Source organism: Episyrphus balteatus, chromosome 2 (genome assembly GCF_945859705.1).
Source record: "Episyrphus balteatus chromosome 2, idEpiBalt1.1, whole genome shotgun sequence".
In the NCBI taxonomy this organism is placed as follows: Eukaryota; Metazoa; Arthropoda; class Insecta; order Diptera; family Syrphidae; genus Episyrphus; species Episyrphus balteatus.
The window spans coordinates 25,082,623-25,108,492 of record NC_079135.1 but is presented as its reverse complement, the minus strand read 5'-3'; the positions used below and the strand labels follow the sequence as shown (position 1 = coordinate 25,108,492).

Here is a 25,870-nt window from a genome sequence, read left to right as displayed (position 1 = left end):
AAATATACCCTCTAGGAATGGGGATAATATAAAGCATTGGCCAAGAAAACTGCATACTAATCTTCTAGTTAGTAAAAGACTATGTATAAATGGAAGAGTCTCGGCATAACATGGTCATTAAGTTAATGTGGGTAAATTATGTCCACATGAGTATTTAGATAAATGGGTTTTAAATATGGTGCATGGATTGACTGATAAAAAGTAGTTTTTTTTCTAATTTTTATCAAATCTTTTGAAGTTTATTCTGGGAGAAGTGAGACAGAATCATGAATGACATTTAATTTTCGCAACCAGTTCGGACGTTGGAGTTTAGTATGAGTTTTGAGATTAATTTGGAGTTCAAAAAATGAATTTAGCTTAGGTCTAAGATAAATGCGCTATAAGTCAAGTTTGTGATTTAAAAAAAAAAATTCTTAAAAAAGTTCCACATCAATTTTGTTTAAAATGTTGATAGAAGCCAACGTTATTCGGGTCAAAATTCTGGCTTCAAAATTCTGCTTTTCAAAATTCTGCTTTTTTTCTATTCTGTTTTCAAAATTCTGCTTTTTAAAATTATTCTGCTTTTCAAAATTCTGCTAGCATTATACTTGAACAATAAAAATTCTGAAAATTCTGTTTATTTTTTTTATAGCATATGCGCTGACTAAAGAAAAATACACACCTCATTAATGTAATTCAACATTGGTACTTTCCTAAATTTTTTTGTTTAAGTGTCGCAAATGTTTTTTAAAATGACTGACTTTCTTTCAAAAAAAAATCTATAACTTATTTGAACCTATGTTGTTTGATAAAAAATATTCCTTTTCTCATTAAAATTTTTGAATATTCATCTTTATTTGATAAATTAAAAAAATTTGAATTATTTTCGGAAATGTTTAGTATTAAAAACTTTTTCTTAATATTTTCAAATTTATTCATTTATAAAACAAAAATTAATATGCATTCAAAGAATGACAAATTATGTACATAGGTAAGCAATAAAATAACTATATAATTTTTCAAGAAGATGATTTTACAGAATTTTGCAAAAAATTAAAAAATTAATTAATTTTTTGCAGAATTTTGAAAAACGGAATTTCGAAAAACAGAATTTTGAAAAGCAGAATTTTGACCCCGGCAGAATTTTGACCCCAACCCGTTTAAAATATATTGTTTCATATTATTTGCTGGTTTTCATAAAATATAAACAAAAGAGCTGAGAAGCAAACTTGATAATAAATAAATTGTTAACGTCCACAAGTTTGTGTGAGTGTGTTATTACATATACTTTAGTTATAAATCTTTGGGGCCGGGTTAGGGTAAATTAGGGCATTATGGCATACCTAAGCACAAACTCAAATAACTTTACTACGGACTACAATTTTTACTTCAATCATTTTTTTTAATTAAATTTCATAAAAACGTAACATAAAAAAATTATTTAAGAATAAAAATTCAAGCTTTTTAACAAAAAATAAATTAAATTAAAAATAGTCAAAAAAAAACAATATTGCCCTATGTACGGGCAATATGGCGAACCCCATTTACTTCGGAACCCTTTACTTTTTTTTACGTATATTCAGCATTTCTGAAATAAAATTGTAAATAAGTTTCATAAAATTAACGTTAAATTGAGGTTATTTTCAAATTTAAAAAAATGCAGAGTTACTTTTGAAATTAGTTTTACATAAGGGCATTATGGCGCAGTCGGGTATAATAAAGCGCCATAATGCCCTTATTACATCTGCGCCATATTGCAAGATATACACATATTCACAAAACTCCAAAAACTAAACACAATTCTTACTTCAGTTAAAATATAACAAGTGATATAACCAAACCAAAAATGTACTCTGCGTTTCACTCTTTAAAAAAAATACGTGCACTGTATACTTACCGAGATACACACAAACAAAAACAAAGCGATATTATATTGGAACCCAGAACCGGTATATTTTTTTTGTTTTCTTTTTTGTTTGGCACAAAAATAAAAGCACTGACCTGCGATCGTCACAAGGCTAGTGTTCGACGAAGGCCAAAGTTTCTGCATTGGTTTTATTTAAATGCGAGTATTGAAAGTATGGTAGTTGAGAGGTGCGCCATAATGCCCGGTGCGCCATAATGCCCGAAGTTACCCTAAGTCAGAAAAATTAGTTTTGAGAAAAATGAAATTGAAGTTTCAATTTTTGTTTGTAAATCTGAATATTATTATTTAGAAAAAGTAATGATGCAGAAACATCATCTAAAAGATCTTTTTTAATATCCATATGCTGTTGACCAGAAAATGAACGTTCTTAAAAAAAAAGGTGTTGACTTAACACTTTAGAACCATTTAGTCATCAAAAATAAAATTGATACAAAGGAGTTAAGTCAAGAAAAATCTTTGTTTACATTGATAACAAAGTTTAATTTGTGAAAGAGAGTTGAAAATATCAATGTGATTATTTACCAAATGTGAGAATTCTTTTTGAGCTTAATACTGTATAGAGAAATGAATTTTCGTTTTCTATCTTCCACTTGACTTAACGCCTTAGGACCAATTTTTTTATTTTAAAATTAAAAATTAATGCAAAAACAAAGGAGTTAAGTCAACTTACGACCTAGTACCACAACATTTTAAAATTTTTTGACTTTAACCCTTTGTACCGAATCATTTCTAAAGGAAGGAGATACACTAGAGCAATGGCGATAGGATCAAACGAAAGAAAAAATAAAACTGACTAAAGTCCAAAAAAAATCCGAAAATCGATTTTTTTGACTTAACCCCATTGTACCCGGCAGCAAAGAAATTATTTGTGATATTTTTGTTGCACATTATTTTTAGCGACGAGAATCAGAATCGTTAGACCCATTTGAAAAAAAAATAGAAATCCATCTTAGAGATATTATCAAAAAAAAAAAAAAAAAAAAAAATTTCCCATACAAAATCGATTTTCCCTTTTAAAATAGTTTTTCTCATATTCAAAGCGAAAATAAACGGTTTTGGGTTTTGTAAAAATTTACAAAAAAAATTGTTACTTGGTAACAACTCTGATTTATCAACTCAAAACAAAATAATGCTGTATAATCAAGTACTAAAGCCTGTTTGGACCTATGGTATCCAATTATGGGGCTGTACAAAGAAAACAAATACCGAAATCATCCAAAAATTCCAAAACAAAGTCCTTCGTGGAATAGTTAATGCACCTTGGTACATAAGAAATAGCGATCTACATCGTGACCTACAAATAGAAACGGTTACAGAAGTTGTTAAAAAGTACGCTGTATCGCATAATCAGAGACTGCAAAGTCATACCAATTCTGAAATGGTGTCCGTCTTGAATACAAGAAACCATGTTCGGAGATTAAGAAGAACCAAGCCTCATGAGCTTATGGTCTAAAAAAACATGGAAAAGTATTAAAAGTTTAAACTTCCCCCAAAGTGATTTTACAAAGTTAAGAAAGAAAAATCTGATGTCGATCTCTCAAGATTGGTCCTGATAAAGAGGTGGTTTTAGTGGTTAAGAGTCCCACACTACTTGGTGTCGAATACTGCCCAAGTGTCTTTTGAAGATTTCCTCCCGTCAAAAAAAAAAAAAAAAAAAAAAATTAAAAATTTAGGTATTTGGCACTAGTCGTTTTTTTTACTCATAATTTTGTAACCTTAGTTGCAAGTTGCTTATTATGTTTTAGTTGCTTAATGTAAAAATCCGTAAGTTGAAAGAATTGGAACCAAATTTCAAGTCAAAAAGTTCAAAAGTGCTTGAGTTATATGGAGTACAAAGTATATTTTTTTAATTATTTTTATATACCTAGAAAATAACTGAATAAGATTTTTGCTGTCACCTTTTTTTAATTTAAAAAAAAAATCATAATAAACAAACTTTTTCCAGAGCACCAAGAGTTACTAGTTTAACCATTTAACATCAATTCCACACGAAACTAAAAAATACAAATTTGATTGACGTAGTTTTGCGGAAAAATATAACTTGATTTCAAGAGTATCTACCCAAAACTGCGTTTTTGACCTGTTTATATTGAAATAATTCAAAAAACTAAGTGCCAGAGTAATTTTGACTTGGGATTGGAATCAGCGCATGGAAATCGTTTGCTCAAAAGCCGTTTTTCAAAATCGATTAGCATTTATGGTTTGTGTATTGAAAAACAGTGTTTTCCTTCTTTTAGCTTTTATAACTTTTATACGAATTTTGAAGTCCCTGATCCTCAAAACTTCCTACAAGTTTCTGCAACCTACTTATCAAAAAAAAAAAAATATTTTTTTCTTAAATATACTGGAACTGTCCACATTATGCATCATCTAAGCTATTATAAGAAGTAATATTCATTTCAACTTTTCATAACTGATACTTGAAATGTGTCCAATATAACCCAATGAAGCAATTAATTATTTTCAAATTAATAGAAGAAGAGTAGAGTCGGAGGGTTTATATTTATCTCCTTGAAAGTAAAATTGGTTTGGGGTGTTAGTACCAAACCAATTCAAATCCAAGCTAAAGCTAAGTTGGGTAATTAAATGTGTCAAGGGTTATACGGCAAAAGATTGCTGTTAACTTGTATAATATACTCAAGGGTTTTTGCATCTTACGACGAAAAAGAAAGAGATAGAAATAATACAATATCGAGTGGTTTGTTGTTATTGTTGTTGGAATTATAAGCCTCCCTTTTACCTTCATCTACTTCCCTTATTTTTGTTGTCATCTCTCTCTCTTTGTGAGGTATAAGCATATATATGGCATCATCAAAGCTATACCACGCGATACCATCTTATATTATTTCTGATGCCAGAGAGGCAAATTAAGAACTTGTTCTTCTGATGGTATCTTTTTTAGGATAAAAGAGGATATAGAAATAGATACAAATATATGGTATCTCTTAACATATCCTCGGCACACATCTCTTGATTGCGATACAAATAGAGTTTCATACTCTCGCATGTTTTTCTCTCTCGTCTCCAATCTAACTGAAAAAAAAGGGGCAATGCGGTGATATGGTGGAATAAATGAAAGGCGGGCCTGAATGGGTTTTTCGTAGATGATACTGAGACAAAATTAGGGCATTTGTATTCGGGGAGGATTTATGCTGCTGCTTAAGGGTTTTTGGCGTGAATTACACTCGCTTTTATATAGCTCTTCAAGTATTACACTCGGAAGCTATCAAAAAAGGCAGCGATTAATCTGAGCGATGCGATGGATTAAATCGAGGGACATAATTGAATGTTGCGGATCTAAGACGCGTGCTTTTCGTTCGAGATTGGTAGAGAAGTATAGGGTTGTGGGTTTCTCTTGTTGTTGTTAGTTTTTTTGTATATATTGTTCGTGCAACTGATCGACATAATCGTGCCGTTAGACGTTAATTAATGTGTGTGGTGTAAGCTTGAAGTCAATTGGAATCTTATTTTTGGGACATTTACTCTTAGGACTTTGTTAAGAAGAATATCTTTTCCTATAGAGCAATGGAAATCAACATGGTTAATCCAGATGAGATAATTCTCATAAATACTTATTTGTTTGTGTGTGTGTGTTTTGAAATTGAAACAATTAAAGAACAGCCTTTTTGTGGTAAAAGAAATAACACCATCAAGTTGTAGGTATTAACTGGAGAAGCTTTATTTCTTGGAAATGATTGCTTTTGTTTTTTAAAAGGGTTTGTAATATGCTCATTTGAGTAAGTTTGATATGTGAAAAGTTTATAAGTCTAATTTTGAGGGAAAATAAATTAAAATCAAAGAAGAAGCTTGTTAGAAGTCTTTTACACAAAAATTGTAGGTAATTCCAAAATGTTTTGGAGGTACCATGACTTTCACAGTGAAAATAGAAACACACATTAAAATAGAATTAGGTAATTTGAAGTGTTTTTCATTGATAAACTAGTATCAATAATTAAAGAAAGAACATCTAGTTTGCCTTTTTTTTTTTGTTGGTTCAATAAAGACCAGCTTTGATCGTAGAGAAGTAAAAAGCAGTTTTTTTTGGAAAGTTGTTTGATTTAGGTGATTTTTGTTGCAATTAAATTTTTGTATAAATACCATTTCTCATGGCTTTTCAAATTAGACAACTCAGAAGCGAGTACTAGTTCATATCGTGACTAGCAGCGTTTCTTAATATACCAACCAACATTTTGTAACCGTTCCTAACCAAAGTTCTATCACCATGAAAGTATTTGTTGCATTCTCCACTTTACTGGCAGTAGCTTCTGCTAGTACTTTGTATTTGGCTCCAGGACATCTAATTGCACCATCTTCTTCAAGTCAATATCATTCTCAAGATGGAATTGGTCAATACGCTTATGGATACAATGATCATTTGTCAACTAAGCAGGAAGTAAAATCCTTAGATGGAACAACTAGAGGATCATACAGCTACATTGATTCGAACAACATTCTACAAACTGCCAACTATGTAGCTGATGCTGGTGGTTTCCGAGTTTCGGCAACCAATTTGCCAAAACCTGTCGAAGCTCCAGTTATTCCAGCTCAAAATGTACCTCAACAAGTTTCTGATAGTTTAGAAGTTGCTGCTGCCAAGTCGGCTCATTTTGCTGCTGTTAATGAAGCCAAACAACGATTGGGTTTGCAGGACTTAATTCCACTCGCAGTTGCTGGTCTACCACAACAAGTTCAGGATACTCCTGAGGTTGCCAAGGCTAAGGTTGAACATTTTGCTGCTATTCAAGCAGCGAAAAACAAAGTTGGTTACCAAGTTCTTGCAGTACCAGCTCCAATTGAACTCCCACAACCAGTTCAAGACACTCCGGAAGTAGCCAAAGCTAAAGCAGAACATTTGCTTGCCGTTGAGCAGGCAAAATTGACAAACTCCATCGCGTCTATTGGTAGTGGAATCTATTTGGTCCAAAGTTCTAAGAATTCTCAATCACCAATTCAATTGTCGACTTCTAGTTCAGTTCCATTACCATCCCAAGGATTCTCATATTCGTCAAGTGTTGTGAATACTCCTATTTTGCACTACTCTTATGCACCATACTATCAAGTCGTTCAAAGCTTGTAAGGCTTGTATTAGAAGTTCAACCAATGTCATGGATCTTATGGAAAATTGTGAATAATTTTTATTTTAATAAAATCTGTCTCAATTATAAAATATCAAATTTTGTAAAAAATAAAATTTATGGAAGCAACTTATTTGTTCATAATTTTTTTTTTTGTTTATTTCTTTATAGAAAGAACAGTATACATAATTTTGTTTTTGAAGCCATTTTGAAAATTTGTAAAAAAAAATCTTAAAATAATGTTTTGAAAAATTATGGTATGGGAGTGAATTTTAGAAAATGTTCTTACCAAGAAGTAGATACCAATAAAAAAGAAAATAAGTGAAAAATTCTGCGGTGTTGGAAATCAACACCCAGGATACTAGTTTTTTTTTATAATATTGAAATTATGTTAAGGTCAATGACTTAAGACTCAAGATTTGGACGTTTTCGTTCTATAGTTTTAACATTCTGGATTTTTTAATTTTTTTAAAAAAATATATTTTGAAAGTCTTGTCATGAGCTATATTTGTTCCCTTTTTGTTGTTGCTAGGCTATGTGAAGTAATTTGGCACCCCCAAATGCAATTTTTTTTTTTTAAACTGCCTGATTCATTAGCTCAACGTTAGCTCAGGATGCGCAATTTTTTTTTCTTTATTCCACCTTTTTTCAAAAGATACAATCAAAAACTTTTTTTTAAATTAATTCTATGTACAAAAAAACTTATAGTTTAAAAATTATAGCAGAATTATTTTGTATTCATCTCAAGAACTACAAACTTTTTTTATAATCTTTGAACAACAACAACATCTTGAAGGTGCTACCACCAAGTGTTTTATGGCTAGAGTTACAGTACTGTTTCACGGATGCCAATCCGATCATCAGACTCCTTTTATTCCATTTTGTGTGTGGTGCTTGGTCTAGTAATTTTTTCATTTGATTTGAAAAACTTCTTCCGTCACACTTGAGTATTGAACCTAGACCAAGCGAGTTCAGAAGCCAGTACACTACGCACTGCGCTACCTCACCCACGTGATTAGCCTCACCCAATTGCAGGTTTTCTTAGTTTATCAACATGCAAATGAATAGACTTAGCATTTTTACTAGCTCCTTCAAGTATGATTGTTGTTGTTCGGCTCTTTCATGTTTTTCTCCATAGTCTTAAGCATAGCAACAATTCGTTTGCATATACGAAAGTAGGAAAGTGATTAGAAAGATGTTAGGCGCGGGCCCTGATTATTTTTCATCATTCAAGATGTTGTTGTTGTTCAAAGATTATAATGGAATTGACGGAACAAAAAGCAGTCAGTGCAAAGTATGGAAACATACGAAAAAACTGTAAACTTAATATGATGAAAAATAATCAGGGCCCGCGCCTAACATCTTTCTAATCACTTTCCTACTTTCGTATATGCAAACGAATTGTTGCTATGCTTAAGACTATGGAGAAAAACATGAAAGAGCCGAACAACAACAATCATACTTGAAGGAGCTAGTAAAAATGCTAAGTCTATTCATTTGCATGTTGATAAACTAAGAAAACCTGCAATTGGGTGAGGCTAATCACGTGGGTGAGGTAGCGCAGTGCGTAGTGTACTGGCTTCTGAACTCGCTTGGTCTAGGTTCAATACTCAAGTGTGACGGAAGAAGTTTTTCAAATCAAATGAAAAAATTACTAGACCAAGCACCACACACAAAATGGAATAAAAGGAGTCTGATGATCGGATTGGCATCCGTGAAACAGTACTGTAACTCTAGCCATAAAACACTTGGTGGTAGCACCTTCAAGATGTTGTTGTTGTTCAAAGATTATAATGGAATTGACGGAACAAAAGGCAGTCACTGCAAAGTATGGAAACATACGAAAAAACTGTAAACAAACTTTTTTTTCAGTGTAAAAATCGTTGATTTATCACTGTGGTTTGTTTGCCCAAGCTACTACGCTTAACCACCATTTATTTTCAACTAGTCAACTAATTTTATGAATTTTTTAGAAAAAAAAAAAAAATAGTACGCATACACTATACAGGGTGTCCCAAAAGTAATGGATCAAACGAAATATGCTGATTGGCCTACTTAAGGGGTTTCAAAATTTGGTAACTTGTTCATCGCAAATCCTTACGGTTTTTGATTTAATGCAATTCTTGTGAAATTTCGAAAAATCCCTACTTTGCAACAGTATTTTGCTTCCTGCGCCCATTATTGATTTTTGTTTTTTTAAATTCTTTTACAAAAACATTGCCAAATAATTAGGAACAATTAATTAATCAAAATATTTTTTATTCCATACGCCATTTCGAATGATTTAAGAATATTTGCATTTACGAAAAAATTCTTAAAAATTTTTAAACTAAGCTATAACGTTTTGTTTGAACGTTGCACACGTGTTGGGGCTATGACAAAATGATGAATTTGGGTAGGTAAAATTTTTTTTGACAATTCTAAAGGTGCCAGGTAAAAGATTAGGAAAAAAAAGTAGGCGCCTGATACGGATTTTTTTCCAACACTCTGCGTTTCGAAATATGAATTTTTGAAAAACACCTTGTTTTTTTAGGGGTATTTTTGGGTAGTTTTTGATTTTTAGCTTTTTTTTTGGAGCGTTCAGAAAATTTCAAACTTATAGAACATGTAGTTTTTTTTGGAATTGTTTAGTGATTTTTGACTGAAAAACATAAGAAACAAGTTTTTAAAAAACACGTTTTTTGACCGTTTTTACTTGCGATATAGGTACTATATATCAAGTTATGCATTCGTACAAAAAAAAAAAGTTGAGATAACATTTTTCCATGACATTACGATGGTAGACAATGCCAAAAAAGTGGGTCCCGGAAGTCCGTCTGTCTGTCTGTCTGTATAAGGAGCTACAGCCTAAACGGATGGACCGATTAATGTCAAACTTGGTATGTAGCGTTATTTGGCGACTCTCCAGAGGGGTTTTTGGAATTAATTTTTTTGGACCAAAAATAACGGTACTTGTCATATACCGATTTTAGTAAAATTGAAATATCTCGAAAACGGCTCCAACGATTTTGTTTAAAAAATTCAAATGTTAGTTTTAAGCTAAGGTCTATCTTTCAATGAAAAAATTTTTTTTTGAGAATCATTATTAACGGTACCTGCCATAGAACCGTTTTTTTCAAATCCGATTATCTCCGAAACCTCTTATTCGATTTCAACGAAACTTTTTGTTAAGAAGCATTTATATAATTTAAATATAAGCCAAAAATAAAATTTTGAAAAAAATAATTTTTGGATTTTTAAAAAAATTTTGAAAATTTTTTTTTGAAAAATCAAATTTTCGAAAACGGGACATTGAATTTTTTTGAAATTTTGTATTTAGATGTTGATCAGTGATTTCTACAAAATGGCATACCTACCAGTTGTATTTTAAAACTTTTTTTCCAAAAAATTATTTATAAAAAATTAGTTTTTTAAAAAACGGCTCTAACGATTTTGAAATTTTTTTTTCTAAAAATGCATCTTAATATATCAATCAAAACTGCATACTTGTTTTGGGGGGCAATTTGATTTCAGATTTTATATTATTTTTTTAAGAAACGAATTTATTTTTTTTTTTTTATTTTTTTTTCTGTAGGTACCCATATAGTAGGTACCTACATTTTCTAAATTTCTATATCAAAAGTCTTAAAAATTTAAGCAACTTGAACTCTAAGAGCAAGTTCGTGCGACCCAGTCGTGCATTTTATTTTTAAACGATTTTCATCGTTTTTTATTTTTATCTTTTATTTTCTTTAATAGATACAGGAATAAAGTATATGGAGTAATGATAGACCATGACTATGACTAAATTTGTGTTTCAATTATTTTCGTTAACACAATTTTGAGATAATGGTAAAATAAAATTTTAGAATTCAACAGGTTATAACTTTTGACCAAGAGCAGATAGAAATTTTATTAAACTTTTATGAGCATCCTGATACAATTACCTTTCATTTGGTATATCAGACATAACGATAGACTAACTACAAGCTACACAATTTTAATTCAAGAAACTTGCGAAAAACCTCAAAACACCAGTGAAGATCTGTTGACCCCCGAACAGCCACCAGTAATCTCAGTCTGGAAATTCGACATGGTTGACTTTAAAAAATTCTAACTTCTCTTGTAGGCATCTTTAAAATGTGATTGATACGTCATATGAAAGGTGAAATAATAAGCTTTCACATGCTATAAATTTTTTATAGATTGTCAAACAAAAAAATTGATTCCATAGCGTGAGAACATAAAAATAAATGTTTTTTTTTTGCTTTTTTTAATGAAATTTGATCGAGTTCAAAAAATTTTAGCTCTCTTTGTAGATGTCTCATAGACCTGAACGATATATATATATATTTTGTGCTAAGACAATAAGCTTTCAGATGGTATTTTTTTAGGTTGTTAGGGAAAAAAAATGGAATTAATGACGTGAGAAGATAAAAATTCATGTTTTTTTTGCTTTTTTTGATGAAAATGATTGTTTTCAATAAATTATTTTTATACTTTTTGCACATTGTAAAAATTTAAAAATGGTTTTATTCTTAAGAAGAAATACTTGGCTTTTAAATTGCATAATTTTTTTTGTAAGCTTTTAAAATAAAAAAGGTATTTTTTTTTTAGCTTTTTCTTGTAAATTATGATTGTTTGAAAAAAGTAAACGCTTCAGTTGACTCATTTTAAATAAAAGCCCATAACCTGTTTTCTGACGACGTTATCACGTAAAATCATCGGCCGTAAACCGGCTTTACAGACAACCTCTTTTTTCAGTACACGTATCGTACTTTTTAAACGTTTCTCAATTAATCATGGTAATTCCAACAAATTCTATCACTTTTTTCGCTAGCCCACCCTTAGATCAAAAATTATGACACAATAAACTATTTTACACAAATAACTATTTTAATAGTTTAAATTGATTTTGGAAAATTCTTCGATTGACTATTAGAATAAAATAGTTTAAATAGTTGACAGTAATTTATTGATTTCATTATTAAACATCAGTATTTCAATTATGGCCAATAGATCTTCAACGAGGTGGACTTACAATATTTGATTGAATGTAGGGTCAGGATATTGTGCGTATGAGTAGTGTGAAACAGGTGCAGGGATATTCACAACACTTGACGAATATGCGAATCCAAAGGAGGGTAAAGGAACTGAACTAGAAACTGGCAATTGAATTGGTGATGCAACGAGCGGAGCACTTTGGACAACTGAAATTCCATTTCCAATAGCTGAATAAGAGCTTCTTAATTTAGCCTGTTCAATTGCAAGCAAATGTTCTGCCTTAGCTTTGGCTACTTCGGGAGTGTCGACAACTGGTTGTGGTAATTCAATTGGAGCTGGAACGGCAAGAACTTGGTAACCAATTTGATTTTTGGCTGCTGCAATAGCGGCAAAATGTTCTGCTTTAGCCTGGGCAACTTCGGGGGTATCCTGAACTGGTCGTGGAAGTTCAATTGGAGCAGGGACTGCAATTACTTGGTAACCAACTCGGTTCTTAGCTGCTTGAATAGCAGTGAAGTGTTCTGCTTTAGCCTTGGCTACCTCGGGAGTATCTTGAACTTGTTGTGGTAGACCAGCAACTGCGAGTGAAAGTGCTTTCTGTCCACCCAATCGCAGTTTGGCTTCTTCAACAGCAGCGAAATGAGCCGACTTGGCAGCAGCAACTTCTAAACTATCTGAAACTTGTTGTGGTAAAGCTTGAGCTGGAATAACTGGAGCTTCGACAGGTTTTGGCAAATTGGTTGCCGAAACTCGGAAACCACCAGCATCAGCTACATAGTTGGAAGTTTGTAGAATGTTGTTCGAATCAATGTAGCTGTATGATCCTCTAGTTGTTCCAGCGAGTGATTTAACTTCCTGCTTAGTTGAGAGATGATCATTGTATCCATAAGCGTATTGACCAATTCCATCTTGAGAATGATATTGACTGGAAATAGCTGGTGCAATTAGATGTCCTGGAGCCAAATACAAAGTACTAGCAGAAGCTACTGCCAGTAAAGTGGAGAATGCAACAAATATTTTCATGTTGATAGAATTTGATGTTTGTGGAAATCAGAAACGCTGCTAGTGACGATATGAACTAGTACTCGCTTCTGAGATGTCTGATTTAAAAAGCCATAAGAGATAGTATTTATACAAAAATTAAATCAAAATCAATTTCAATTTGCTTATGCAAAACAACTTTCCAAAAACAACTTCGTTGCAATCGAAACTGTTTTTGTGTTATTGACACCTTCTTCAGGTACAAATTAATGTATCCGAAAAGAGCACTTTAGGGTTTGTATAGCTATAATAGATACTGGTTTTTTAATGAAGACCACTTTAATTACTTATGCCTGACGAATATCTAATTGTGGGTTGACATATTTGAGATTTAAAAGGCAGTATTATTTTTAATGCTTTATAAAAGAAAAAAAGAAAAATATTTTTTTTCACTTAATTATTTACAAAAGTTTCTTGAGACTCGTAAACCGAGTCATTTCGAAAATTTACCAAATTTTATTTTGTATACAGGGTGTCCCAAAAGTAATGGATCAAACCAAATATGATGATAGGCCAACTTTAGGGCTCTCAGAATTTTGTAACTTGTTCATTCCAAATCCTTACGGTTTTCGATTTAATGCAGTTTTTATGAAATTTCGAAAAATCCCGACTTTGCAACAGTATTTTGCTTCCTCTGCTCATAATTGATTTTTGGTTTTCACAATTCTTTCACTAAAACATTGCCTAATAATAAGAAATAATTAATTAATCAAAATATTTTTTATTTCATAAGCCATTTTGCTGCAAATTAATTAACAGTTCCATATTTTATAAAAACTCAATTTCATCCTTTTATTTCAGAGCAACAGCCTGAAAAAAATTTGTATAGTGTGGCACTGGTTTATTATTTTGAAAACTTGCCGTGTTATAGCAGTTTTCAAAAATGTATTAAAAATTCCAAAGTTGCAAATAGAACGAAAGATATTAAAATTTGAATGCAAAAAAACAGACGTTTTCAGAGCAAAATAACAAACAAAAATCGAGTCTTTTGTTCAAAAAGAAATAAACAAACAACACTCGAGAAACTGTGTTTATTTTTCTTTGTTATTTTTCTCTGAAAAGCCCTGTTTTGTTGCTTTTAAATTGTAATATCTTCAGTTCTAACTTCAACTTTGGAAACTTTAATACATTTTTGAAAACTGAAATAACACGACAAGTTTTCAAGACAATAAACCAGTGCTACACCATACAAATTTTTTTCAGGCTGTTGCTCTGAAATAAAAGAAAGAAATTGAGTTTTTATAAAACATGGAACTGTTAATTAATTTGCAGCAAAATGGCTTATGAAATAAAAAATATTTTGATTAATTAATTATATCTTATTATTAGGCAATGTTTTAGTGAAAGAATTGTGAAAACCAAAAATCAATTATCAGCGGAAGAAGCAAAATACTGTTGCAAAGTCGGGATTTTTCGAAATTTCACAAAAACTGCATTAAATCGAAAACCGTAAGGATTTGGGATAAACAAGTTACCAAATTCTGAGAGCCCTAAAGTTGGCCTATCATCATATTTGGTTTGATCCATTACTTAGAGCTTAAAAAGACATTTCTTTTGATGTCTGACTCGCTAGATTTGGAAGAAATTTTTAAAAAATTATTTTTTTCGGCTAGGGTTTTTTTTTAGAAAATTCAACCAAAATTTATTTTTTTCAATTTTTTTTTTAACTTTTATGTTTTATTTATGAACAGATCTCAAAGAGACCTTTTTTGATGCCTCACTCGATAGATTTGGAGGAAATTTTTAAAAAAAATTATTTTTTTTGTATAATTTTTTCCAAAAATTCAACCAAAATTGATTTTTTAATTTTTTTCAAACTTTTAAAAAGACTTTTCTTTTGATATCTCAATCGATAGATTTGGAGGAAATTTTGAAAAATGCAATTTTTTTCGGCAATGCCATAACCTAGGATTTTTTCCGAAAATGCAAAAAAAACTTTTTTTTTTGAATTTTAAGGCTTCTTTTATGAATAGAGCTTTCTTTTGATGTCGTACTCGATAGATTTGGAGGAAATTTTGAAAAATGCAATATTTTCGGCAAGGGGTTAGTTAACTTAGGATTTTTTTCGAAAATTCCACAAACAATTATTTTGGATTTTTTTTAAATTTTAGCTTTTATTCATGAAAAGAGCTAAAAAAGACTATTCTTATGATGTCTCACTCGATAGATTTCGAAGAAATTTTGTAAAATGCAATTTTTTTTCGGCAAGATTTTTCCCTAAAACTCAGAAAAAAAATATTTTTGTAACTTTTTGAAATTTTTAGGCCTCCATCAATAATAGAGCCTTAAAGAGACTCTTCTTTTGATGTCTCACTTGATGTAATCATATATCCTTCTCTTCCTCAATAAATCATTCATTTCTGCAAGTTTTCATTCCTACTACGAGCCTTTGATTTCGTCTTATTTCTTTCAAAACAAATATATTTCTAATAACTATTACTACTTCACTTTGCATTAAAGAGTAAAAAACAAACAAAAAGCACAGTTTTCATTTGAATTCTTCCCGCACAACTATACAACATGTAATTACTTTGCACCAATAGGCGTTTATCTTTCAGAGCTTTAAGTGTTTATTTTCATTCTCCTTACAAAAACCCTCTTAAGTGGATATAGTTGAATTTTCGAAATTGCCAAACATCGCACTTCAAACCACTCAAATATATATATCCCCAATGGCTTCCCGCATCGCACTCGACTCGCAACGAATATGAAACTCCACATACCCTTACCATATATCGCATATAAGAACCCCTTTCTGTTTGTCATAATAAAGACGAAACAATATATCAGCTAACACCTTGCCCCCGAATCTTGTCGATTGCCATACTTAAGCGTGTTATGAGACGCACTGATAACGCGAGCGCTCCCCAAGTAGATTGTCAATTCAAATACAAGACGCATCTTTTGGGGATATAAATATACAAGAAGACACACAACGACAACATACATATAGACCCAAAAGGCAATCGAGGAAAAGGAGCCATAAGCGCACAGAACGACCGACGACGACGACATAACAAGGATGCCTTTTCCGATGAATGTCAAAATGGCAAAACAAAAACAAAATCAAGGAAAACATTTGCGTTTATCCTTTTTGTCTCTTCGCGCGACCTGATTCCCTATTGACAACACAACATTTCACACAAATAATATAATCTGCCCCCCTCCCAAAAAACACTCTTAAGAACAGAAATAGAGATTGAACGAAAAAGGCTCAATCGAAGTATCTAAAAAAAAAACCCCTTTTCACTCACGCACAATATATCTCCAGAGATATACAATTTGGACTTAAGTTTCTTCCCGCCCGAGCTAAAACGCATAAACTCCCAAGGATATCGGATACAAAACACTTGAACCCCCGACCCTGATCCCCAATCCTGTGCAGATGAGGGTGCACCATTGACAGTAAATCCCAATTTCAGTGTTTTTGTGTTGAATAGGCATAGTTTTTTTGGGGGAGGAGGGGGCAATATACCACCCCCTCATCTCAACCCTGTTTAATGTCATGATTGCCGGAACTTTCAGGCCCAGGCAGCAGCGAAGGCATCAGGCAAGAGAACTAACAGAAGACGAAAGAAGACAAGAGCACATCACCCAGAAGGCAATATAACAGAAAACAGAGGCTGGCAATGCGAGAGCGATAGGAGCAAAATTTAAATAAGACCATAAAAACTTATGATATGTGAAGAAATATTACGGCATTTACCGAATTGCTCTATTTATTCATTTATTTATTCCCGTTATTCGTCCTTGTCTCCCATATAGATAGATACTATACCTAACCTACCCCCTGCCCCCATCGCCCCTGTCATTGTCTGGCTCATTGTCATGTGAGCGCTCCGATAGTGGTAATCCTGCTTTGTAGCTCTTTTACGGGTGACGAGGACGACGGCAAACAACAACAACAACAACAAAAATGATGATTTGTTGGAAGGGGGCGCCACTAGTCCTCTGTCTCACCATCAAAACATAGTGGCAGTCACAGTCGAAAAGAGAGATTTTACGGATTTTAGCAAATGTATCATTTTTGTGCGCCCCCTTCTTTTAGTTCTTTATTGAGCCGATAAAGGATATTTGGGAATAAACACAATTGGGGGTCGTCCTTGTCATTCTCGTATATAGTTGCTTGTGCAAAACGACGAGAGAAGATGTCATTTTGAGTATAGTTTAGTTAGAGACACACAACGAGGCCTCTTCTCTATATTTCGATAAATTCATTTTCATTTCATATTTTCTTGTGATATTTTCATATTCTCATGTATTTTTTTCTCAAGGATTGTTAGAGGATTCCTTATTTTTACGGTGACACAGAGTAGCACTGGTTTACGGTCGGCTTGATGCGAAATAGCAATAGAATATTATTTTTCATGGAAATCCGTGCGGATAATTTCAATTCAGCCTGAGCAAAATATATTTATATCCTTTTTTTTCATTTTCGTCTTTCTTTTTTTTATCTCATCGAGTTAAGGTCGTTTTCTAATTTTTGTTAGGATGAAAATTGTCCTATTTTGTACTTTTTCAATAACATCCTTATACTAAGGGAGGCTGTTGGGGAATTTGTTAAATCTTTTGTGGCAAAGAAAAGTATGGACGATGTTTGTTTTTTCTTTTGGATGGTGGATGATGGTTAAATTAGAGTTTCGTCAGAGTTAAAACGGTTGTTTGTCGAAGTTTTTCATCAATAAATTTTGAAAATAATTTTTCTATGGTTTTCAATTTATCGTTTTAGATTGAAAATTTAAGCTCTATGGTATTTGTAAGGCTTCAAACTTATAAACGGGAATTGATTTTAATATTTTGAATAATAAAGTTGGCACCGAAAGTTGCGTTTGAAGAAGTGTTGTTAACATGGTTAGGTTGGTGATTGTTTTTGATTTTTTAAAGAACACAGATCAAGAGTCGACGTCTTCGGATCAAAGTCTTGAAAGATGTTTTGGTTTAAGGAAACGAGATTAAAATTAATAGGTAGGGCAGTGAATTTAGGTAAAAAATAAAAAAAAAAAATATTTTTTTTAGGTTCCTTGAATTAAAAATATATTTTTTAAAATTTCCTTTAAATCCATTGCGCCAGTCACTAAACAAAGGTCATTTCAAGTCCAATTCATGAATGAAACCTAAATATTTTAAAAAATAACAAAATTAATTAGCCCGAAAAAATGCATTTCTACAAAATTCCTCCAAATCTATTGAGTGAGATATCAAAAGAAACGTGTTCTTAAGCTCTATTCAGAAAATAAACTTTAAAGTTTTCAAAAATTTAAAAATAACACGGTGTAACACTCAAAAAATACGCGGGCGGAGACCTATCAGGTTTTGTAGAGCTAGTCGCACTGAATACGAAACGGTATTTGAAAATCCCCTAACACCCCCAAAATCTGGAGTTACGGGCAAAAAACGGTTTTTTGGACCTTCACCCATTGAAAAAATTCTAGCTTCGACAATTTTTTACCCATTTTCGATTTTTTTACAGTTTCTGATAGAAGATAAATATACCTTTTTAACAATGTATAAAACATGTAACTCGGTTAAACCACTTAGAATTTATAAGATGTCAAAGTTCAAAAATTCAATTTTTTTTGTCATTTGCCCAACTTCGGCATCAATTTAAAGTATATGTTTTCAAAACAACATGCTATTTAAAAAATATATTCTAAAACTATATCTATTTCCCAATCGATCGAGGTATTTTTTATGAAAATCACTTCAAAATTAGCTTAGAAAAAAAAATTTTTCGATTTCAACCCAGATACAGAAATTCGAACTTTTAGGTATAGAACAAAAATGTTGTTTCGGCACGTAGTAAGATAAGTTGGGCGCCAGGATTTGATTAAAGGTTTTTGTAGAGGAGCTCAATACAAACATTTTTTTTCTTTGGGAGGGGGGTCTATCTCCCCCCGTTTAGGTGGGAGGGGCATTTTTCTAAAAAAAATTATCAAAATAAAAAAAAATTATTAAAAAACAACGGCAACACTTACAGTAATAAATGATACCATTTCCAAAAGGCAAAATTGTGCATTTGGTTCTAATTTCTAAATCAATATAATATTACCAATAGTTTTTGAAATAATCGATTTCAAAGTTAAAAATAGGCGAAAAAAAAATTTGTAAAAACTCATTTTATACTATTTTTGTCCAGACTGTGAATTTTAGTAAATAAATTACTTAAACAGAAAACTGCCTCAATTAATTCCTTATCGAACAGTGAAAACTATATGTTTCTATGTCTTCTAGTTTTTGAGAAAATTGAAAAATTATTTTATCAGATTTTTCTTTTTTCAAAATATTTTTTGTTTTTATTTGTTTTTATTTTTCAATTTTCTCAAAAACTAGAAGACATAGAAACATATAGTTTTCACTGTTCGATAAGGAATTAATTGAGGCAGTTTTCTGTTTAAGTAATTTATTTACTAAAATTCACAGTCTGGGCAAAAATAGTATAAAATGAGTTTTTACAAATTTTTTTTCGCCTATTTTTAACTTTGAAATCGATTATTTCAAACACTATTGGTAATATTATATTGATTTAGAAATTAGAACCAAATGCACAATTTTGCCTTTTGGAAATGGTATCATTTATTACTGTAAGTGTTGCCGTTGTTTTTTAATAATTTTTTTTTATTTTGATAATTTTTTTTAGAAAAATGCCCCTCCCACCTAAACGGGGGGAGATAGACCCCCCTCCCAAAGAAAAAAAATGTTTGTATTGAGCTCCTCTACAAAAACCTTTAATCAAATCCTGGCGCCCAACTTATCTTACTACGTGCCGAAACAACATTTTTGTTCTATACCTAAAAGTTCGAATTTCTGTATCTGGGTTGAAATCGAAAAATTTTTTTTTCTAAGCTAATTTTGAAGTGATTTTCATAAAAAATACCTCGATCGATTGGGAAATAGATATAGTTTTAGAATATATTTTTTAAATAGCATGTTGTTTTGAAAACATATACTTTAAATTGATGCCGAAGTTGGGCAAATGACAAAAAAAATTGAATTTTTGAACTTTGACATCTTATAAATTCTAAGTGGTTTAACCGAGTTACATGTTTTATACATTGTTAAAAAGGTATATTTATCTTCTATCAGAAACTGTAAAAAAATCGAAAATGGGTAAAAAATTGTCGAAGCTAGAATTTTTTCAATGGGTGAAGGTCCAAAAAACCGTTTTTTGCCCGTAACTCCAGATTTTGGGGGTGTTAGGGGATTTTCAAATACCGTTTCGTATTCAGTGCGACTAGCTCTACAAAACCTGATAGGTCTCCGCCCGCGTATATTTTAAAACCTCATTTTTGTAACACCGTGTAATTTTTTGTTGAATTTTCTGTCAAAATCCTAGGTTAACCCTTTGTCGAAAAAAACGCATTTCTAAAAACTATCTCGGATTCTTTCGAGTGAGACATCAAAAGAAAGGTCTTTCTAAGTTCTATTCATAAAAGAAACCTAAAAATTACAAAATTAACTTTTGTTGAATTTTCGGTCAAAATCCTAGGTTGTCGTTGTCGAAAAAAAACGCATTCCTAAAAATTATCTCGGATTCTATCGAATACGACATCAAAAGAAAGATCTTTCTAAGCTCTATTCATAAAAGAAACCTAAAAATTACAAAATTAATTTTTGTTGAATTTTCGGTCAAAATCTTAGGTTAACCCCTTGTCGAAAAAAAACGCATTTCTAAAAATTATCTCGGATTCTATCGAGTGAGACTCCAAAAGAAAGGTCTTTCTAAGCTCTATTCATTTAAGAAACCTAAAAATTACAAAATTAATTTTTGTTGAATTTTCGGTCAAGTGAAACGTCAAAAGAAAGGTCCTTTTAAGCTCTATTACTTACAAAAAAAAAACCTAAAAATTACAAAATTAATTTTTGTTGAATTTTCGGTCAAAATCCTAGGTTAACCCTTTGTCGAAAAAAACGCATTTCTAAAAACTATCTCGGATTCTTTCGAGTGAGACATCAAAAGAAAGGTCTTTCTAAGTTCTATTCATAAAAGAAACCTAAAAATTACAAAATTAACTTTTGTTGAATTTTCGGTCAAAATCCTAGGTTAACCCCTTGTCGAAAAAAAAACGCATTCCTAAAAATTATCTCGGATTCTATCGAATACGACATCAAAAGAAAGATCTTTCTAAGCTCTATTCATAAAAGAAACCTAAAAATTACAAAATTAATTTTTGTTGAATTTTCGGTCAAAATCTTAGGTTAACCCCTTGTCGAAAAAAAAACGCATTTCTAAAAATTATCTCGGATTCTATCGAGTGAAACATCAAAAGAAAGGTCTTTCTAAGCTCTATTCATTAAAAAAAAAACCTAAAAATTACAAAATTAACTTTTGTTGAATTTTCGGTCAAAATCCTAGGTTAACCCCTTGTCGAAAAAAACGCATTTCAAAAAGTATCTCGGATTCTATCGAGTGAAACATCAAAAGAAAGGTCTTTCTAAGCTCTATTCATAAAAGAAACCTTAAAATTACAAAATTAATTTTTGTTGAATTTTCGGTCAAAATCCTAGGTTAACCCCTTGTCGAAAAAAAAACGAATTTCTAAAAATTATCTCGGATTCTATCGAGTGAAACATCAAAAAAAAGGTCTTTTTAAGCTCTATTCATTAAAAAAAACCTAAAAATTTCATAATTATTTTTTGTTGAATTTTCGGTCAAAATCCTAGGTTAACCCCTTGTCGAAAAAAACGCATTTCAAAAAGTATCTCGGATTCTATCGAGTGAAACATCAAAAGAAAGGTCTTTCTAAGCTCTATTCATAAAAGAAACCTTAAAATTACAAAATTAATTTTTGTTGAATTTTCGGTCAAAATCCTAGGTTAACCCCTTGTCGAAAAAAAAAACGAATTTCTAAAAATTATCTCGGATTCTATCGAGTGAAACATCAAAAAAAAGGTCTTTTTAAGCTCTATTCATTAAAAAAACCTAAAAATTTCATAATTATTTTTTGTTGAATTTTCGGTCAAAATCCTAGGTTAACCCCTTGTCGAAAAAAACGCATTTCAAAAATTATCTCGGATTCTTTCGAGTGAGACATCAAAAGAAAGGTCTTTCTAAGTTCTATTCATAAAAGAAACCTAAAAATTACAAAATTAATTTTTGTTGAATTTTCGGTCAAAATCTTAGGTTAACCCCTTGTCGAAAAAAAAACGCATTTCTAAAAATTATCTCGGATTCTATCGAGTGAAACATCAAAAGAAAGGTCTTTCTAAGCTCTATTCATTTAAGAAACCTAAAAATAACAAAATTAATTTTTGTTGAATTTTCAGTCAAAATCCTAGGTTAACCCCTTGTCGAAAAAAAAAACGCATTTCTAAAAATTATCTCGGATTCTATCGAGTGAGACATCAAAAGAAAGGTCTTTCTAAGCTCTATTCATTTAAGAAACCTAAAAATTACAAAATTAATTTTTGTTGAATTTTCGGTCAAAATCCTAGGTTAACCCCTTGTCGAAAAAAACGCATTTCAAAAATTATCTCGGATTCTTTCGAGTGAGACATCAAAAGAAAGGTCTTTCTAAGTTCTATTCATAAAAGAAACCTAAAAATTACAAAATTAATTTTTGTTGAATTTTCGGTCAAAATCTTAGGTTTACCCCTTGTCGAAAAAAAAACGCATTTCTAAAAATTATCTCGGATTCTATCGAGTGAAACATCAAAAGAAAGGTCTTTCTAAGCTCTATTCATTTAAGAAACCTAAAAATTACAAAATTAATTTTTGTTGAATTTTCAGTCAAAATCCTAGGTTAACCCCTTGTCGAAAAAAAAACGCATTTCTAAAAATTATCTCGGATTCTATCGAGTGAGACATCAAAAGAAAGGTCTTTCTAAGCTCTATTCATTTAAGAAACCTAAAAATTACAAAATTAATTTTTGTTGAATTTTCGGTCAAAATCCTAGGTTAACCCCTTGTCGAAAAAAACGCATTTCTAAAAATTATCTCGGATTCTATCGAGTGAGACATCAAAAGAAAGGTCTTTCTAAGCTCTATTCATTTAAGAAACCTAAAAATTACAAAATTAATTTTTGTTGAATTTTCGGTCAAAATCCTAGGTTAACCCCTTGTCGAAAAAAACGCATTTCTAAAAATTATCTCGGATTCTATCGAGTGAAACGTCAAAATAAAGTTCTTTTTAAGCTTTATTCATTAAAATAACCTAAAAATTACAAAATTAATTTTTGTTGAATTTTCAGTCAAAATCCTAGGTTAACCCCTTGTCGAAAAAAAAACGCATTTCTAAAAATTATCTCGGATTCTATCGAGTGAGACATCAAAAGAAAGGTCTTTCTAAGCTCTATTCATTTAAGAAACCTAAAAATTACAAAATTAATTTTTGTTGAATTTTCGGTCAAAATCCTAGGTTAACCCCTTGTCGAAAAAAACGCATTTCTAAAAATTATCTCGGATTCTATCGAGTGAAACGTCAAAATAAAGTTCTTTTTAAGCTCTATTCATTAAAATAACCTAAAAATTACAAAATTAATTTTTGTTGAATTTTTAGGTTTTCGGTCAAAATCCTAGGTTAATCCCTTGTCCAAAAAAAACGCATTTCTAAAAATTATCTCGGATTCTATCGAGTGAAACGTCAAAATAAAGTTCTTTTTAAGCTCTAGGGGTTAACCCCTTGTCGAAAAAAAACGCATTTCAAAAATTATCTCGGATTCTTTCGAGTGAGACATCAAAAGAAAGGTCTTTCTAAGTTCTATTCATAAAAGAAACCTAAAAATTACAAAATTAATTTTTGTTGAATTTTCGGTCAAAATCTTAGGTTAACCCCTTGTCGAAAAAAAAACGCATTTCTAAAAATTATCTCGGATTCTATCGAGTGAAACATCAAAAGAAAGGTCTTCCTAAGCTCTATTCATTTAAGAAACCTAAAAATTACATAATTAATTTTTGTTGAATTTTCGGTCAAAATCCTAGGTTAACCCCTTGTCGAAAAAAACGCATTTCTAAAAATTATCTCGGATTCTATCGAGTGAGACATCAAAAGAAAGGTCTTTCTAAGCTCTATTCATTTAAGAAACCTAAAAATTACAAAATTAATTTTTGTTGAATTTTCGGTCAAAATCCTAGGTTAACCCCTTGTCGAAAAAAACGCATTTCTAAAACTTATCTCGGATTCTATCGAGTGAAACGTCAAAATAAAGTTCTTTTTAAGCTCTATTCATTAAAATAACCTAAAAATTACAAAATTAATTTTTGTTGAATTTTCAGTCAAAATCCTAGGTTAACCCCTTGTCGAAAAAAAAACGCATTTCTAAAAATTATCTCGGATTCTATCGAGTGAGACATCAAAAGAAAGGTCTTTCTAACCTCTATTCATTTAAGAAACCTAAAAATTACAAAATTAATTTTTGTTGAATTTTCGGTCAAAATCCTAGGTTAACCCCTTGTCGAAAAAAACGCATTTCTAAAACTTATCTCGGATTCTATCGAGTGAAACGTCAAAATAAAGTTCTTTTTAAGCTCTATTCATTAAAATAACCTAAAAATTACAAAATTAATTTTTGTTGAATTTTCAGTCAAAATCCTAGGTTAACCCCTTGTCGAAAAAAAAACGCATTTCTAAAAATTATCTCGGATTCTATCGAGTGAGACATCAAAAGAAAGGTCTTTCTAACCTCTATTCATTTAAGAAACCTAAAAATTACAAAATTAATTTTTGTTGAATTTTCGGTCAAAATCCTAGGTTAACCCCTTGTCGAAAAAAACGCATTTCTAAAAATTATCTCGGATTCTATCGAGTGAGACATCAAAAGAAAGGTCTTTCTAAGCTCTATTCATTTAAGAAACCTAAAAATTACAAAATTAATTTTTGTTGAATTTTCGGTCAAAATCCTAGGTTAACCCCTTGTCGAAAAAAACGCATTTCTAAAAATTATCTCGGATTCTATCGAGTGAGACATCAAAAGAAAGGTCTTTCTAAGCTCTATTCATTTAAGAAACCTAAAAATTACAAAATTAATTTTTGTTGAATTTTCGGTCAAAATCCTAGGTTAACCCCTTGTCGAAAAAAACGCATTTCTAAAACTTATCTCGGATTCTATCGAGTGAAACGTCAAAATAAAGTTCTTTTTAAGCTCTATTCATTAAAATAACCTAAAAATTACAAAATTAATTTTTGTTGAATTTTTAGGTTTTCGGTCAAAATCCTAGGTTAATCCCTTGTCGAAAAAAAACGCATTTCTAAAAATTATCTCGGATTCTATCGAGTGAAACGTCAAAAGAAAGGTCCTTTTAAGCTCTATTCATTAAAAAAAAACCTAAAAATTACAAAACAATTTTTTGTTAAATTTTCGGTCAAAATCCTAGGTTAACCCCTTGTCGAAAAAAAATCAATTTTATAAAAATTTCCTCCAAATCTTTCGAGTGTAATATCAAAAAAAAGGTCTCTTCAAGCTTTATTTATTAAAAAAACCTAAAAATTACAAAATTAACTTTTGTTAGATTTTCGGTCAAAATCAACCCCTTGTCGAAAAAAAAAACGCATTTCTAAAAATTATCTCGGATTCTATCGAGTGAAACGTCAAAAGGAAGGTCTTTCTAAGCTCTATTCATAAAAGAAACTTAAAAATTACAAAATTAACTTTTGTTGAATTTCCGGTCAAATTCCTAGGTTAACCCCTTGTCGAAAAAAAAACGCATTTCTAAAAATTATCTCGGATTTTTTCGAGTGAGACATCAAAAGAAAGGTCTTTCTAAGCTCTATTCATAAAAGAAACCTAAAAATTACAAAATTAATTTTTGTTGAATTTTCGGTCAAAATCCTAGGTTAACCCCTTGTCGAAAAAAAAACGCATTTCTAAAAATTATCTCGGATTCTATCGAGTGAAACGTCAAAATAAAGTTCTTTTTAAGCTCTATTCA

The 25,870-nt window shown here is 31.0% G+C and overlaps 1 protein-coding gene across 1 annotated transcript in view; it reads left to right on the top strand.

Annotated features, from left to right (window-relative positions):
- The first annotated feature begins 6,124 nt into the window (after nt 1-6,124).
- LOC129909329 (uncharacterized) overlaps nt 6,125-25,870 on the top strand; it is a 34,007-nt gene continuing 14,261 nt past the window's right edge. Inside the window, exon 1 of the mRNA XM_055986416.1 lies at nt 6,125-6,979. Coding sequence (XP_055842391.1) covers nt 6,129-6,979 — 851 coding nt within the window. The 5' untranslated portion in view covers nt 6,125-6,128. The remainder of the gene's footprint in view (nt 6,980-25,870) is intronic.